The sequence below is a fragment of the Ranitomeya imitator genome, chromosome 2, assembly GCF_032444005.1.
Source record: "Ranitomeya imitator isolate aRanImi1 chromosome 2, aRanImi1.pri, whole genome shotgun sequence".
Classification (NCBI taxonomy): domain Eukaryota; kingdom Metazoa; phylum Chordata; class Amphibia; order Anura; family Dendrobatidae; genus Ranitomeya; species Ranitomeya imitator.
The window spans coordinates 100,651,535-100,666,298 of NC_091283.1; the positions used below are offsets into that span (position 1 = coordinate 100,651,535).

A 14,764-nucleotide genomic window follows, 5' to 3' on the forward strand; every position below is an offset into this window, starting at 1 on the left:
CTGAACCACCCAGATATGAAGAGGAAAAAAAAAAAAGACAAACCAAAGCACAGAAAAAAAAATGGTTCAGAACTTTCTTTTCCTTCTTTTGAGATACATTTAATTCATTTTGGGCCACTTGTACTGTTATGATCTGGTGGTTTAGGAACATAAGACAAGCTCTGAAGGAGGTGGTATCTGTACTGACCGCAAACCCTGAACCTAGCAGCACAACTAAAAATAGCCGTGGGGGGTACCTGACGCTCCCTAGACCCCTCGGCACAGCCTAAGATCTAACTTCCCCTAAAGATGGAAACAGGAAACCTATCTTGCCTCAGAGAAAATCCCCAAAGGAAAGATAGCCCCCCACAAATATTGACGGTGAGAGGAGGGGAAAATAACATACGCAGAAATGAAATCAGATTTTAGCATAGGAGGCCAGTCTAGCTTGATAGATAGGACAGGAAAGGATACTGTGCGGTCAGTATAAAAAGTACAAAACAATCCACACAGAGTTTACAAAATCTCCACACCTGACTAAAGGTGTGGAGGGTAAATCTGCTTCCCAGAGCTTCCAGCTAACAGAAAAAATCCATACTGACAAGCTGGACAAATATAGAATGCACAGAACAATTAGTCCACAACATGTGGACTGAAATGAGCAAAGCCAGAACTTATCTTTGCAGAACTGGTCAGGAAACCAGGAGAATCCAAGCAGAGATGAATCCAACCAGGAACCATTTACAAGTGGCACTGGCTGAAGATAGAGCCAGACTTAAATAGCCGAGCAGAAGAGACGATAAGTGGAGGCAGCTGATGACAGCTAACTCCAAGGAGCAGCCATACCACTAGAAACCACAAGAGGGAGCCCAAGAGCAGAACTCACAAAAGTGCCACTTACAACCACCGGAGGGAGCCCAAGAGCGGAATTCGCAACACCCACCCCTTTCAGGGACCATCTCTGTCAGCAACTACTCGATGTTCCCCCTTCCTCTCTGTCTTCCTGACAGGAACTGGCTTAACTTCCTATCCAGGCCACCAGTTTTACCTAATTGTGAAGAGTGCCCTAATAAATAGGAGCATAGCTCCCCCTTGTGGACTGGAGTGTGAAGTGTGTTGCATGGTTTGTGATACCTGGTAAAGAGATCTCCTTTATTGCCTTCAAACGTAGCATCACTCCCCACTAGAGGAGAATGATATTACTGCAACGACCAGGACCCTGGGGCGCTGCACTCCTCCCCCGTTAAATCCAGTACTCCGGGACTGGGAAAAGAAAACAACAATACATTAGCAAAAAGACATGCATTTTTTTTTAAATGCTATAAAACAAGTTAATTTAACTGTGCTTCCCTTTATGGGAGGTGAGGACACGAACGTTACAAAGAAAAACATATTTACATTGTGTGCGGGACTTTAAGTCAAGTAGGAAACGGTTATTAACTAGCTATGAAACACAATTACCCATACAGGTATACTATCTCTTAAAACTTGAAAGTACAAGTACCCTTTAAGGGTATACTAACGTAGACCCTTAAAGTGCAAATCAACATTTTGTTACTGTTATTCTTCTTCAAGTGCAAAACAATTATTCTCTTCTAAGTGCAAAATGATCAACCAACCCCCACGAGCTTACTTTATTTAAATGCAGAACCGTCTATCAACCCCCACGGACCAACTGCCTTTTCTTCAATTTATTAGATATTAGACTATCTAACTTTAACTCAATAATATTGGCTACATACTATCGACTATGTAAACTTAATTCTTTCTATCATATTAACCCTTTCAAATACAACAGTTTAACATCCCTTTAAGGGCAAACTCAAGTCTTTCAATGAGGTAGTGCAAACAATCACATCAAGATGCAAGTCAGTTTAGCAATATCAGTGACGTGATGCGTGGGACCCATGACGAGCCCCCAACATTGGTCTTGGGTGGGCTACAAGACGTGTATCCTGACCCGGAATTCTGCCACACCAACGGGTTTTTCTTCAGGTCTGAAAAACAAAGCAGCTCTTACAACAAGATTAATAGCAGTCTCCATTGGAGGCAGTCTCTGTTAAAGCCTCTGTTGTAAAACCAGTAGGAAGCGCCTTTAAGAAGGTGCAAACTATATACAATGGACAGTTTGTGAATCATTCACTGTCCATGATTCAAGTGTTCTTCATATGGAACTTGTGCAAACTCCTGGGATCCTTCTGGAACGGAGGACCCCTTTAAGAAAGTACCCTAGACGGGTTTAAAGTAGAAAAAGGAAAGTTTGGTAATTATTTACAGTCTTTTCCTATTTGAATCGCTCCGGAGGTAGTACTGGCAGAGGTAGTCCTTTTGGGTACTGGCGACTACCTGGTACTACGTAGAGTGCATCCACGCCACAGTAGTTTGGGTGCACTTGGAGCACATGGCGACCGCTGCAGGGGTCTCCTGTTCGGGTGGAGATCGTGGTGTTCCTGATGGTACTGAATAAGGGCGGTGGAGTGGCGATGCTGCGGTTTCAGGCTTATACTTATAGACATGGAGGGCATACCATCCTTTGTCCCCCCAATGTCACGTGTATGTGACACGGTCACCAGGGTATAGATCCCGGTCTGGGTATCCCTCCATTAGGTGCGCCTCCACATCGCGCCGGTTCACAAAGACCTCAGGATCGAGAGCTGGCTCTTGAATGAAACCCCAGCCTCCTTGAAGGCGGAATGTCACGACAGTCCCATAACACTGTGGGCCCCAGTCCTCCTGGCTCATCTGCCTAGTCCGGGCATTGGCCTGAAGATCTTTTTCACAGTCAGCCTGGCGTCGGCGCTCTGCCTCCCTCTCCCTCTGCTCTTTCCGGAGGATTTTTTGGCGTTGGTATTCCGCTAGTCCGACCACCTCAATCTTCTCTCCCTCTGGCTGGGCCTCCCCAGGGAACCCGATCAAGTTGGTAGTGGCGTGGGTCCATTTAAAGGTTACCCACTCCCCTTGGACGTTCACAGTCCGTTTAATGGGCTGCAGGGGAATGTCGGCGGTCTTCAAAGTCTCCCAGGGCCTCTCCCATTCCAGGCGGCTACACACCTATCCGGGAGGTGGTGGCGGGGGCGAGTCTACGGCCACTAGCTGGGGTTCCTCGGCTACTGGGGCAGGGTTGATGTCATTTCCTGCCGCCGCGGCGTCTCCGGTGCCGGTCTCCTCCTCTTCAGGCTGTGGCTCCGATGGCTGGCTGCTCCTCGTTGCCGGCGGTCGCAAGATGCCACAAGCTCCGGAGCTGACGACACAGCTCTTCCACCTCCACTCCAAGAACCTCCTGGTTCATACAGTGTGGCAAGGTCCTGCTCTGTTCCCATTGGCCAGGACAGCTGCGGGTTTTCTCCCCCTCTTCCGGCCGACCTCCGCTCGCCATGTTGCCAACCAGGTTCTGCCCAATGTCTTCCTGTTGTTGCAGCTCCTCCTCTTCTGGAGGGCGATTCCTCCTTCTCCCTCCACCATCCCAGACCAGGAGGCGGACCTTCCTTGTTGATGGGCATATCTCTCGGACATAGTAGTATCTGTGAGGGGCTGGCTCCACTTTCGCGCCGTTCTTCCAGGCTACGCCCACGATGACACGCCCCACTCCTCCTGGACGCCACATGGCGCTATAATGGCAGCGGTTTTGGCGGGAATATTTAGCCGTCTTTTGCAATACACAGTTTGATAGTAAATCACAGTTCAAGTACAATTCTGGCACAGTTCTTAGGCGCACATGACCCGATTTTTAGGCTTAAGTAGATCCTGTTCGTGACGCCAAAGTTTTGGAGCGCCCCCTTAGGGCAGTGTGTAACTCTGTACCGGGTCCTTCGGTTCTCAAGGGGGATGTCACGGTGGCTGACCCGATCCATGGCCCTAGGGACGTCCATTGAAAATGGGGGAAAGGTCTTTAAAGGGATATGTTTGTGACGCCACCAGTGGTATTCGGTCAGGGTGACCGACGCTGCTTAGGGGTCCACTGGGGTGATGTTATGGCAGCTAGATGGCACACCTTCCCACAGGTGAAGTATGTCCCCAGGGCTTCACAGTGTGTAGATGGTGGATGGTGTGAGGCGCAGTGAAGAACGAGGACACAAGGTTGCAGTCCTTACTGAAGGCTTCAGCGTCCACAGTCCAGAGCACCAGATCACAGGGCAGGCAGAGTCTGGCCGGTCTGAAGGCAAATCCAGAGTCCCCCTATCCAGGTGGAAATCAGTAGCCTTTCTCTAGTGCCTGGGTGTTGTAGTACCTTACTGCTGAGCCTGAAATTAGCTGTCCTGCCGGTCTCTGGAGCAAGGCATTGAGACTGTTGCTCCCTTGGTGTTCCAGCTACCGGATCCTGCGCCTCAGAAGGAGGCAGCCTGTACAGGGCAGAACTCCTTCTGGTTTCCTCTCCTTTTGGTAGGACTTCGTTTCTCACCCTCTACAATACAATTCGCTGTTTGTGTCTATTTTTTAGGATGCTGCCGCACGTGGGGCAGGCGCAGCTCCGTGGCCTTTTGTCTAGGCCTCTGACAGGATCCCACCCCTGTCAGGGACCATCTCTGTCAGCAACTGCTCGATGTTCCTCCTTCCTTTCTGTCTTCCTGACAGGAACTGACTTACTTCCTATCTAGGCCACCAGTTTTACCGAATTGTGAAGAGTGCCCTAATAAATAGGAGCATAGCTCCCCCTTGTGGACTGGAGTGTGAAGTGTGTTGCATGGTTTGTGATACCTGGTAAAGAGATCTCCTTTATTGCCTTCAACCGTAACATCACTCCCCCCTAGAGGAGAATGATATTACTGCAACAACTAGGACCCTGGGGCGCTGCACTTGCAGAGTGCAATTATTTGTATAGGTAGGCCAATTAACCCTTTGCTGCTACTACAGTGTAGATTGTCCCTTGTACATGAGCTCTGTTTGTGCCTTGTCGTTTTAGTCTATCGATTACATGTCTACATTTTGTTAATAAAATACAATTAATTTTATTTAAAAAACTTTTTTGGACTTTTCACTCCGTGAGCTTTTTGTAGTATTCAAGTTCTGAGGATATGCCATAAATGTCCGAGATGAGAATACAACCTTTAATTTTCCATTTCTATGATTGAGCAGAACATTTTATCTAAGTAATAAATAAAAAAATAAAAACAAAATCCTACTTTTTATTGTGAAAACTGTATGAACCCCTTCCTGACATATACAGCACAGTATATATGTCCTACATCAGGTATGGGTGTATGAAGCGGGATCTGGAACTGATGGATGCCCTCTAACCACAGTAATCAGAGCTACGTTGTATTGCTGCTGTTTAAATCGGTGGTATTTAAGTGGTTCCGTTACAAGTTTGGGTACCCATCAGCTCCTCCATGTCAACACCATGTGCCAATAGATCAGTTGTGCAAATTGTCTCTTCAGAGAGGAGAGCTAGAACTCTAGTGCCACCTATTGGAAGGTAGCAATCCTGCAAGTCAATGTTGACCCTTTAACCCCTTCTTGACCTTAGGATTTTCAGTTTTTTCCGGGGTTTTTTTTCGCTCCCCTCCTTCCCAGAGCCATAACTTTTTTTGTTTTTCAGTCAATATGGCCATGTGAGGGCTTATTTTTTGCAGGACGAGTTGTATTTTGAACGACATCATTGGTTTTACCATGTGGTGTACTAGAAAATGGGAAAAAAATTCCAAGTGCAGTGAAATTACAAAAAAAGTGCAATCCCATGCGTGTTTTTTGTTTGGCTTTTTTGCTAGGTCCACTAAATGCTAAAAATGACCTGCCTTTATGGTTCTCCAGGTCATTACGAGTTCATAGACACCAAACATGTCTAGATTCTTTTTTATCTAAGTGGTGAAAAAAAATTCCAAACTTTGCTAAAAAAAATAAATAAATTGCGTTGTTTTCCGATACCCGTAGCGTCTCCATTTTTCATGATCTGGGGTCGGGTGAGGGCTTATTTTTTGCATGCCGAGCTGACGTTTTTAGTTATACCATTTTGGTGCAGATACGTTCTTTTGATCGCCCATTATTGCAAAAACGTAATTTTGGCGTTTCAAATTGGTTTCTCGCTACGCCGTTTAGCGATCAAGTTAATCCTTTTTTTTATTGATAGATTGGGCGATTCTGAACGTGGCGATAAAGGTGTGCAGATTTGATTTTATTTTTATTGTTTTAATTTTGAATGGGACGAAAGGGGGGCGATTTAAACTTTTATTTTTTTTTTATTTCATATTTTTTTAAACTTTTTTTTTTTCACTTTTGCCATGCTTCAATAGTCTCCATGGGAGGCTAGAAGCTGGCGCAACTCAATCGGATCTGCTACATAGAGGCGAAGCATAGATCGCCTCTATGTAGTAGAATTACAGGCTTGCTATGAACACCGACCACAGGGTGGCGCTCACAGCAAGCCGGCATCAACAACCATAGAGGTTTCAAGGAGACCTCTGGTTCTTATGGTGACGAATCACTGACCCCCGATCATGTGACGGGGGTCGGCGATGAGCGCATTTCGGGCCAGATGCTGCAGTTAAATGCTGCTGTCGTGATTCCACTTGCACGCACAGGTCAGCTGTTCAAAACAGCTGACATGTCGCGGTTTTGGTGTGGGCTCACCGCCGGAGCCCACATCAAAACAGGGGGTTCTGACCTCAAACGTACTATCCCATCCGAGGTCAGAAAGGGGTTAACGAGCCTTGTCACATGACTTAGGATAATAGCCAAACCAGACTCTCAATTTGCAGACACTGTTTCGGGGTACTGCCACTCGTCAGTGCAAACCGGAGATCTGGTTTGGCTGTGTGAGAGGCGTCAGACCGTTATCCAAGAAGTATCGTTTCTCCTTGCAGAGATCAACATGCTAAGAATGCCGAGATGAGGAGACAAAGCCCGAATGCTCCTCTGGGTAATATGCTAATTATGCAAATTGTCTCTTCAGAGAGGAAGAGAGCTAGGACTCTAGTGCCACCTATTGGAAGGTAGCAATCCTAACGAGCCTTGTCACATGACTTAGGATATTGACTTTGGCTATTATCCTAAGTCATGTGACAAGACTCGTTAAGGGTCAACATTGTAGGATTGCTACCTTCCAATAGGTGGCGCTAGAGTTCTAGCTCTAGTCCTCTCTGAAGAGATAATTTGCATAATTAGCATATTACCCAGAGGAGCATTGCAACTTTAAGTCTCCTCATCTCGGCATGCTTACCATGTCGATCTCTGCAAGGAGAAAAGATATTTTTTGGATACCAATAGATCAAAAAATACAAGCTCCATAAAAACATACAAATCTCAGAAAATGGGGAAACTTTTTTTTACATTTTTTTAGCCACTAAAATATATCTAGAACAAAATAAATAGGCTGTCATCACTGTAATACCCTCAGGATGCCAGGTCAATTGTACCACACAATTTACGCCTCTTATGTCTCTTCACATTGTCTGTCTTCTTTCCCTGCCGATTCCACAGTGCCATTAAATGCAAAACCCCAAAAAACAATGGTGGAATTGTATTTTCTTTTTTTTACCATTGCATCTCACTTGGATTTTTTTCCCTGGCTTTTCAGTACATTATATAGCAAAAGGAATGGTAAGATACAAAACTACAACTTGATCCACAAAAAAAACAGCAGTCACGGCTACTTCGATAGAAAAAAAGAAAAAAAGTATTGGCTTCTGTGAGAACAGGATGTAAAATAGGGATTTTTGGTTACTCACCGTAAAATCCTTTTCTCCAAGACGCTCATTGGGGGACACAGGACTGTGGGGTGTATGCTTCTGCCGCCAGGAGGCTGACACTAAGTAAACTTGAAAAAAAAAAAAAGTTGGCTCCTACTCCATCGTATACACCCTGACACTGGCTACCAGAGACTCCAGTTTGGTGCAAAAAGCAGTAGGAGAACAAAAAACACAAAAAATAATATAACAGCATAAGTACAGAAACTTTATGTCTAGAAAAGATCCTACTGACTAATGTAATCAGATATAACCAAAGCAGCCATAAGGCTACCAGGGAGGGAGCTGTGTCCCCCAATGAGCGTCTTGGAGAAAAGGATTTTACGGTGAGTAACCAAAAATCCCTATTTCTCCTTCGCCTCATTGGGGGACACAGGACTGTGGGATGTCCTAAAGCAGTCCCTGGGTGGGAAAAATCACTCACCAGAAAAAGACAGCCAGATAATGTTTGTCTATAAATGCGCCACTGCCGCTTGAAGAATTCTTCTGCCCAGACTTGCGTCTGCAGAGGTCTGGGAATGGACATTATAATGTTTGACAAACGTATGCAGACTAGACCAGGTCGCAGCCTTGCAAACCTGTTCTGCTGAGGCCTGGTGCCGAACGGCCCAAGAAGCCCCCACTGCTCTAGTCGAATGAGCCTTGATTCCGGCCGGAACCGTCATGCCCATGGAGCGATCAGCCTCCTGAATGGTCGCCCTTATCCATCTGGCCAGGGTAGATTTTGAAGCCGCGCATCCCTTCCTGCGACCCTGCGGAAGGACAAACAGAGCATCCGTCTGGCGAAAGGGGGCCGTACGGGAAACGTACCTCCTCAGAGCCCTCACCAGATCCAACGTATGGAGAGCTTTTTCAACACGGTGCGTAGGTGCCAGACAAAAAGAGGGCAGAACAATATCTTCATTAATGTGAAATGATGAAAGAACCTTCGGCAAAAAGGACGGTGCTGGTCTGAGCACCACCTTGTCCTGATGAAATCGCAAAAAAGGAGGACGACAAGAAAGAGCTGCCAACTCCGATACCCGTCTTATGGACGTTATGGCCACTAAAAATACGACTTTCCAAGAGAGAAACATCAAAGAAACCTCTTGAAGAGGCTCAAAAGGAGCGTCCTGTAAAGCCCTTAAGACCAGATTAAGGTCCCAAGCTTCCAAAGGAGTCTTATAAGGAGGGACCTTATGAGCGACTCCCTGGAAAAAAGTCCTGACTTGACGATTAGGAGCAATCCTGCGCTGAAAAAGTACTGATAAAGCCGAAACCTGCCTTTTAAGGGTACTCGGAGCAAGCCCAGAATCCAGGCCTGCTTGAAGGAAGGCTAGAATGTTTGGAACGGAGAAACGCAGAGGGGGCAGCCCGCGTTCTCTACACCAGGAAAGAAACACCTTCCAAGTGTGATAATAAATCCTGGCCGAAACGGACTTACGTGCACTGATCATAGTATCAGCCACTTCTTGAGAAAAACCAGCCTGAGTTAAAACCCAAGATTCAACGGCCAGGCCGTCAAACGTAGGACCTCTGAGTTCTGGTGGTAGATCGGCCCTTGAGATAGAAGATCTGGCCGATCGGGGAGCCGCCAAGGAACCCCGGCTAGAAGTTGTACCAGGTCTGCATACCAGGTCCGTCGTGGCCAATCCGGAGCGATCAGGATGGCCGGCACTCTCTCTGATTTGATCTTCTTGATTACTCTCGGGAGCAGTGCCAGAGGAGGGAACAGATAAGAGAGATGAAATTGGTTCCAAGACAGTACCAGCGCATCCACGGCGATAGCCTGGGGATCTCGGTACCGAGAGACAAAACTGGGCACCTTGGCATTCACCTTGGACGCCATTAGATCCACGTCTGGAGTTCCCCAAAGATGGCATATCTGCAAAAAAACCTCGGGGTGGAGAGACCATTCCCCGGAGGCTAGACCCTGACGGCTTAGGAAATCTGCCGCCCAGTTTTCTTCGCCCGGAATGTGGACCGCTGAGATCACAGAGTGATTTCTCTCCGCCCAGAGTAGAATCAGTTTTACCTCCTGCATGGCTGCCTTGCTGCGGGTGCCCCCCTGGTGATTTAGGTAAGCTACCCCTGTGGCGTTGTCCGATTGAATCCGGACAGGGCGACCCGCCAGAAGATGGTGAAAACGTAACAAGGCTAGCCGGACCGCTCGAATCTCTAAGATATTGATGGGGAGTTCTGATTCCTGAGGAGACCAGCGTCCCTGAGCTGTGTGATGGAAGAACACTGCTCCCCAACCCAGGAGACTGGCATCTGTTGTGACCACTAACCAATTGGTTGGGGGAAAGGGCTTCCCCCTGAGTAGAGATGAGCTGTTTAGCCACCAAGCGAGAGCCTGTTTGGTCTGGAAAGACAACCGAAATTTGCGGTTGAGAGAGAGAAGATTTCTGTTCCATGCTGATAGTATTGCACGTTGTAGGGGTCGAAGATGAAACTGTGCAAACAGAACCGCTTCTATGGTTGCAACCATCTTTCCTAACACCCTCATCCCGGACCGAATCGTATGAGGGTATGGTTGTAGCAGGTTCCTCACTTCCCGCCGAAGGGCTAGGACCTTGTCCTGGGGAAGGATAGTTAAGGCTTGAGAGGTGTCGAAGATCATGCCTAAAAAAGAGATTTTTCGAGACGGCCGTAGAGACGACTTCCTTAAATTTACCAACCAACCTAGACGGGAAAGGGTGTCCAGAGTGATGTCGACATTTTCCTTGCAAGACTGAAATGTCGGTCCCTTGATCAGCAGATCGTCTAGGTATGGCAAGACGACAATACCTCGGGAGTGTAGAATGGACACCACAGTCGACATGACTTTTGAACACCCTGGGAGCGGAGGCCAGTCCGAAAGGTAATGCCGTGAACTGGAAATGTAGATTGTTTATGGCAAACCGGAGAAATCTTTGATGGAGCGGAAAGATGGGAATATGAAGATAAGCATCCTGAATGTCTATTGAGGCCAAAAATTCTCCCTTTTCCAGAGAGGCCATGACCGACCGCAGAGACTCCATACGAAAGTGTCGAACGCGGACAAACTTGTTTAAGAGTTTGAGATCTAGGATAGGCCTCACTGCTCCATCCTTTTTGGGCACTACAAAAAGATTGGAATAAAAGCCCTGGAATCTTTCTTCCTTTGGAACAGGAGAAATGACACCGGTGATACGGAGAGACTCTATGGAATTGAACAAGCTTTGACGAAGAGATTTGCACTTGGGAAAACGGGATGGGAAGAACCGGGGGGGAGGGAGACAGACCAGCTCTATTTTGTAACCTGAAGATATGAGCTCTGCCACCCACTGGTCGTGGATTACCTGAAGCCAGACCTGGCGAAATAAAAGTAGACGTCCGCCTACCTTTCTGGAGATGCCCGGAAGAGGCCTCCAGTCACTTGGCCGAAAATCTTTGCGTCCTAGATCCTCTAGATCTAGAAGACTGGGGACGCATTCTTCCCCCCTGGCTGGCCGTATAAGGGGTCCGACCGTCTCGGTCCTGATTGGGCCGACCCTGCGCAGGAGAACCTGATGCTGGGGCCCATCTGACATAGCGAAAGGTTCTAAAGCGAGCCTGAAAATGGCGCCGAAAAGGCTGTCTGGCCCTCTGCTGAGGAAGGAACTTACTTTTCCCTCCTGTAGAGTCAGAAATGAGCTGATCCAGCTTTTCTCCGAACAAACGACCACTCTGATACGGCAGGGATGTAAGAGATTTCTTAGAAGTAGAATCAGCCCGCCAGGACCTTAACCAAAGGGCCCTTCTGATGGCAATAGCATTAGATGCAGCCGAGGAAGCACAATCTGCCGCATCCAGAGATGCGTTAATCAGATAGCTACCGGCCATAGCTACCTGAGATATGACATTTCAGCCAATTCTGCTGACACATTACCATCCTGGAGAGCCTTAGATAACGAGTCAGACCAAGATATCATAGCCCTGGCAACCCAGGTTGCCGCAAAAGAAGGAAAAAGTGCTGAGCTTGAGGCCTCAAAGACGGAACGAGCCAAGCTCTCTATAAGACGATCCGTAGGATCCTTAATCGATGAGCCATTAGGGAGAGATAGTAACGTGTTAGAGGCTAAACGGGACACTGGAGGATCTACAGAAGGATTTTCTGCCCAATCACTACAAAGTTCCGAAGCAAAGGGATACCTAGCCTTCAGAGCTCTTTGCCCTGAAAAGAGTTTGTCCGGGTGCTCCCTATTGCGTCGAATCAGGTCCTCGAACTCAGGATGAGAGGAAAAAACCCTATGGGCCCGTTTAGACCGCTTAAATGAGACCTTATGATCAGAGGAAGAGACGAGCTCGTCTTCTATCCCCAAAGACTGATTGACAGCTTCAATTAGGCTGTCTACTGACTCCTGAAACCCAGGTTTATCAAAATTAAGAGACCCTTCTGACTCGTAGTCAGTCTCAACTTCACCGCTTTCTGCAGGGGAAGGAGAGCGAGATACGGAACTCCAGGATGCGGAAGCACCTGAGTGCCTGGGAGACGCTTTGCGAATCCGCTTTCCATGCGTCTGTCGAGTGAGAGCACGCCCCCTGCAGGCCGAAGACTCCTGAGACCCCGAGGCCCTCTCTAAGACAGGCGGACTACTGGTCCCGACCGCCAGGGTCTGCAGAGATTTGATCGCTTCAGTAAGGGACGCCATGGATTGTGACAAAGACGTGACCCATTCCGGTGGAGCTACCCCAGCATCTGCTTGAGGGACCGGAGCCGGAGAGACTACTGGAGAACTGGCAGGGGGGGGCTCCTGGACGCGTTCAGAGTCACAGGCCTCGCAGAGGCGATTACTTTGGGCGTGTGGAAAAAGGGCACTACAAGATACACAACTGGTAAAAAGAACCGTGTGAGTCTTAACCCTTCTAGACATAATGATCCGTAATGCTATACCCAGGGCCAGAGACTGGGAAAAAAGGAATGCTTCAGCCAGATGAAGGGAGAAGCACTTACCCCAGTCCTGTGTCCCCACGAGTACCGAGATGGATCTGAAAGCATGATGCTGAGCCCAAAAACGCTGTTTTATATGCATAGCCGGCCTTAGGGGGGAGGGACCGCCAAACGATGCTGCGGCCTGGAGCAGGCCCGAAGCCGGGGCCTCAATTTTTCCCCCCTTAGAGCGAGGAGAGCCGGAACCGGAAGTGACGCGCCGGAAGGGGCGGAGCCTCCCAGCGCGGTCCGATGGCCGGAAGTCCCGGCTCCAGGAAGCCGCTCCACGCCCGAAGCGGCCAGGCAGAGCCGAAGCCTCTGGGGGGACAGCGGCGCTGAGCCTAACGCCGCAGGACCATGCTGCAGCAAAGCTGCGCCACAGCGTCGCCCGACATAACGCCACAGCCCCAGCGCCGGACCACGCCGCAGCGCAGCAGTCCCAATGCAGCAGCGCCGGATCACCCCGCAGCGCCGGCGTCCCAACACCAGAGCGCCGGACCACGCCGCAGCGCCGCCCCGGCCTCAGCAGAAAAAAAGGCACCGCACTCCCGGAAGACACAGCCACAGGTAATGCCAGGAGCCCCCCAATCATACCGCACTATCGAGGGGTAGAACCAATGACGGTGCAGGAACCCCATCTCCATTATCCCCAGGATAAGGAGAGGGACCGTCCACCACCCCAGCTAACACCGCAGGGGTGTAGAATTCAGGGGGGAACACACGGACATCTTATGAGCACCTGTACAGCCTGGAGTCTAGCTACCTCAGGGTGGTCAGGGCTAGTCTGGTGAAGAATCCCACGTCGCGGGGAAGGATACGTGGAGAAACATCGCACGTACTTGCCCGTTGATGGTTTGGGGAGATCGGACCCTCAAAAAGGTCCGTCGCCCCTTCAATCCAAAGATGTTGAAAAATCGGGTCCAACGATCCAGGACCCAGAGATGTGCCTCCTTGAGACACTAAGCATAAACTGGAGTCTCTGGTAGCCAGTGTCAGGGTGTATACGATGGAGGAGGAGCTAACTTTTTTTTTTGAAGTTTACTTAGTGTCAGCCTCCTGGCGGCAGAAGCATACACCCCACAGTCCTGTGTCCCCCAATGAGGCGAAGGAGAAAAAGTAAAAGCAAAATGTGTTACATTTGGTTGAATTACACTCCAATAATTTCAGTAATAGGAAAGCACAAAGTATTTACAGCAGCATGGATTTTATTTCTCACCCAGTATGGTCAGTTCATAGTGGTCAGGCCTGTTGGCCCCAGAAAAGCTGGGCCATGGGCTTAGATCTGTAACTTTTGCTGGATGAAGGTTGTACCGTTTCAGAATCTCCTTGTGATTGTAGTCAAATATCTGCGTCAAACTTTCTGGAAATAAGTTGCCATAGAATAGATGTTCTGTTACGCTGTGCTTAACCTCAGACCACAAGGGATTCTCCCAGGATAATGTAGGACAGGAAGTCTCATCACTTGTTTCACTGTCTGCACCATGGATTCCAGCTACTTCATCAGCACATGTAGGAAAAAAAACACAAGACAAAAGGTTAAATTGTTGTGATGAGCGAACGTGCTGGGATAAGGTGTTATCTGAGCATGCTCGGGTGCCAAGTGTCTTCGGCGTGCACGCCCTGCATTGAGGTCGGCTGTCAGTTAGGGTCAGGGGCACAGTTTCAGTCACAGAGGCGGTGCCGATTCAGTCACTGCTCTGAGTATATAGAGCGGCGGCTCTAGCCTTGTCCGTGGCCCTGACTGACAGCCGAACCCAACACAGAATGAGTGTCAGTCAGGGCTGGGGCAGGGTTTCAGTAAAGCCTCTGAGAATACAGAGAAGCCGCTGTAACCAGGTCCCCGGCCCTGACTGACACCCCCTCTGGGGTCAGCCCCAATGCCAGGAGCGCAGTTACACCCGCTGCTCTGTGACTGAGCATAAGCATAAGATCAGTGAGTGGCTAATGTGTGTTATAAAGAGGAGGTCACAGTCAAAGAACTCAGGATTACAGCAGCGTGGTAGTGACTTTAATGGGTACATAGTGCATGTTTTGTATTTTCTTTCATACACTATGTAACCATTGCCTTTTAAATTTAAAAAAACAAAAAAAAGATTCTTTCAAGACAAAAAGCCTCATCGTGAATGTGGTCAGAGCTCAAAATGCACAAAGAAGATAGGAGATACACGGAAATCCAACAAAAAATAAAGTACTG

The 14,764-nt window shown here is 48.5% G+C and overlaps 1 protein-coding gene across 3 annotated transcripts in view; it reads right to left on the reverse strand.

The window, feature by feature from the left end:
* RADX (RPA1 related single stranded DNA binding protein, X-linked) overlaps window positions 1-14,764 on the reverse strand; it is a 106,380-nt gene that overhangs the window by 23,470 nt on the left and 68,146 nt on the right. Inside the window, exons 12-13 of one of the 3 annotated variants that reach the window (XM_069747074.1) lie at window positions 13,787-14,065; window positions 1,123-1,242 (exon numbers count right to left, since the gene is read on the reverse strand). In XM_069747074.1, coding sequence (XP_069603175.1) covers window positions 1,223-1,242; window positions 13,787-14,065 — 299 coding nt within the window. In that variant the 3' untranslated portion in view covers window positions 1,123-1,222. Of the gene's footprint in view, window positions 1-1,122; window positions 1,243-13,786; window positions 14,066-14,764 lie in introns of those variants that run through there. The other 2 variants (XM_069747073.1, XM_069747072.1) reach the window with 2 other exon arrangements.